The sequence below is a fragment of the Penaeus chinensis genome, chromosome 4 (genome assembly GCF_019202785.1).
Source record: "Penaeus chinensis breed Huanghai No. 1 chromosome 4, ASM1920278v2, whole genome shotgun sequence".
Taxonomy (NCBI): domain Eukaryota; kingdom Metazoa; phylum Arthropoda; class Malacostraca; order Decapoda; family Penaeidae; genus Penaeus; species Penaeus chinensis.
The window spans coordinates 32553194-32555693 of record NC_061822.1 but is presented as its reverse complement, the minus strand read 5'-3'; the positions used below and the strand labels follow the sequence as shown (position 1 = coordinate 32555693).

The window sequence follows — 2500 nt, the reverse complement described above, 5'->3', positions numbered from 1 at the left end:
TGGCTCAGTATGACAGTACATGTCATCACATTGTCAAATTATCCTGATATTGGCCTCTTGGCTCTTAAATCACTATAAAAGAAGTCTATGTACTCAAGTAATTCACATTTAATGATAAAATTCTGGTTCTTTCACAGAACCCGTCATCAGACGCGTTTCCTTTCCCTAAATCATGAACTGTGATCATAAAATTAACTGAGCATCTCTCTCCCAACATTATAAATCATAGCAAACACCTGCAATCCAGAGAGAGGTAAATATAACTAAAAGATTTCCTTTTTTTTAAATTTCAATCAAGTCTTAGGAATGAGATGCACATCTTCATACCTTCCTTGCTTCGTCCAATCACACACTTCTACAATGACTAGTCACATTTAGTCTTCCAAACATTTGTTTATGAGAAAAATCCCCATACATATATATATATATATATATCTTTTAATCAGAGTCAAGAAATCAAAACTATATCACTAGATTAAAAAAATGAGAGAAAAAAAATCATTCCTCCTTAAATTTGTTCTTCTTTTCCAAGATCTTCATCAAATCTTTGCTCATGAAATAAGGCTTTTCCGCTGACCCATCGTTTCTCTCACAGTCCTCCAGGAAGGAGAGGAATAAGGTATCCACAGCCATGGAATAGACAGAGAAGAAGGCCGAGGCAATGAAGAAAGTGCCGATAGTGATGATGATGACAGGAGTGAGGTAGTAATTCATCGTTGGAATGTGATCCTTGAAGACAGGTACTTCACCACTGAATATGAAGAAAGAGGCTACAGCAACTCCACCAACAACCACCATCTTGCCAATGAAGAGTAAGAAGTCTGTTACCTGGAAGGGATAAAAAGAGACAAAATCAGTCATTGTGATACTGGCAATTTCCTTTCATAAACTTTCCCTAGTAGAAAAAGTGAATAGGGTGAAGCTTGATTTGATGTATATTCCCATTTTCATATCAATTATCTGGTCTACTATAGACAATGCAAGAAAAAAAATAGCAAGTACTTTGCACATAACATGAAAGATCTATATGCTAAGGAAATTATGGCCTTACCAGTAAGACGCGCTGGTAAAAAAAAAAGCTAATAACCCACAGATGGCGGGCTGGTGTGGACATGTGATTTTAGCTCCACAATTACTAGTCCCACCTAATCTCACCTGTGTTTACCCTTTTCCTTAATTTTGAAGAGATTTTTATTTCTTACTTCTAGCTGCTATTAGTATTGATAATTAAATCATAATACTTCCAGTCTCAATAATAATTACAATGACAGAAATTATATGAATAGCATTAAAAAAAACAACTTTACAATACAAAACTTCAAGGGACGGAGATATAAGGTGAGGTCAGATAGGCCAACTAATTGACTTCTTGGTGACTAAATACTTGCAGAGCCATCTATGTGTACACAAAATTGACAAAACAATCCTGTAGTGGACAGTTCAATTGCCTAACACCAATGGGTTAGAAGTTTCTGAACACACACTAAGAGACCTAATATTGCAACTGACATATTTAAATAATTGAAGTAAGTAGTTCTCTTCCAGGTAAGTATGGCATATTCACTGAAGGAAAAGAGATAATCTTCCCTACTAAACCCCTTTAATTCTATGTGTTAGGTTATGTTATGCTGTAACCTTTTCATGCTGGTGGCTGGGTTGACAGACAACAGCCCTGGTACAGAGCAGCAAGTGCTAATGCAATCCATTCGCCAAACTTTACCTGTCACGAATGGGTTAAAACCATCATGATATCTCAACCCTTTCTGCCGGGTGGGAATATCAAAATTGACATGATATAAACAGCTGCCAATCTGCCCAGACTCTTTCATCCCCAGAAAAAGAGACCAGAGTCCTATGCTAAAATTTACAATCCATGCTTAATATTGTCCGACTCCCAGCAAGTGATTAATGCCAACCCTGTAATATTGACCAAAGTTTCTGGGAATTGTGATCTTACCTTGTCCAGTACAACGACTCTTGCAATATTTCTCATAATAAGAGAGAAAGCATTCTTTGCTGAGACACAGAAATTCTTTCCATAAATGGCACAATATACATAGGCATTCCTGAAAAGAGAGAAAAATCATATGAATATTAAAATGAAGAGTCAGCATATTCAATTTTCATTTTATTGGATATATTCCTAGTTGAATGAATGGAAGGATGGACCGACACACAGACAGATGGATATATAACTTGACAGTCTATGCTAGATATATGACAAAAGATTAAAAAAAAAGCTTGCCAACTATTTAACTATATAAATAACTCATACCTATTGATGAACTTGAGGAACTTCTCCAAGCACCAAAGACAGCATCGGCAGCAACAGAGAAGGCATCGCACAATCTTACTGTCTGTTTGCTGCTTTACTTTGTAGTCAATGTACTCCAAAATGACTCTTATCATTCTGACAATGGCAATGATTAGTGAACCGAAGGCAAGAGTTCCGATGTGGTACCTGAAAATGAAAAACAAATGTTAAAACAAACAATACACA

The 2500-nt window shown here is 36.2% G+C and overlaps 1 protein-coding gene across 5 annotated transcripts in view; it reads right to left on the bottom strand.

Moving 5' to 3' along the window:
• LOC125046878 (choline transporter-like protein 4) overlaps positions 1–2500 on the bottom strand; it is a 38931-nt gene that overhangs the window by 550 nt on the left and 35881 nt on the right. For all 5 annotated transcript variants that reach the window (XM_047644894.1, XM_047644902.1, XM_047644909.1 and 2 more), the window contains exons 11-13: positions 2276–2461; positions 1958–2066; positions 1–828 (exon numbers count right to left, since the gene is read on the bottom strand). The exon at positions 1–828 is cut by the window's left edge and continues 550 nt beyond it. In XM_047644894.1, the coding sequence (XP_047500850.1) occupies positions 499–828; positions 1958–2066; positions 2276–2461 (625 nt within the window). In that variant the 3' untranslated portion in view covers positions 1–498. The remainder of the gene's footprint in view (positions 829–1957; positions 2067–2275; positions 2462–2500) is intronic.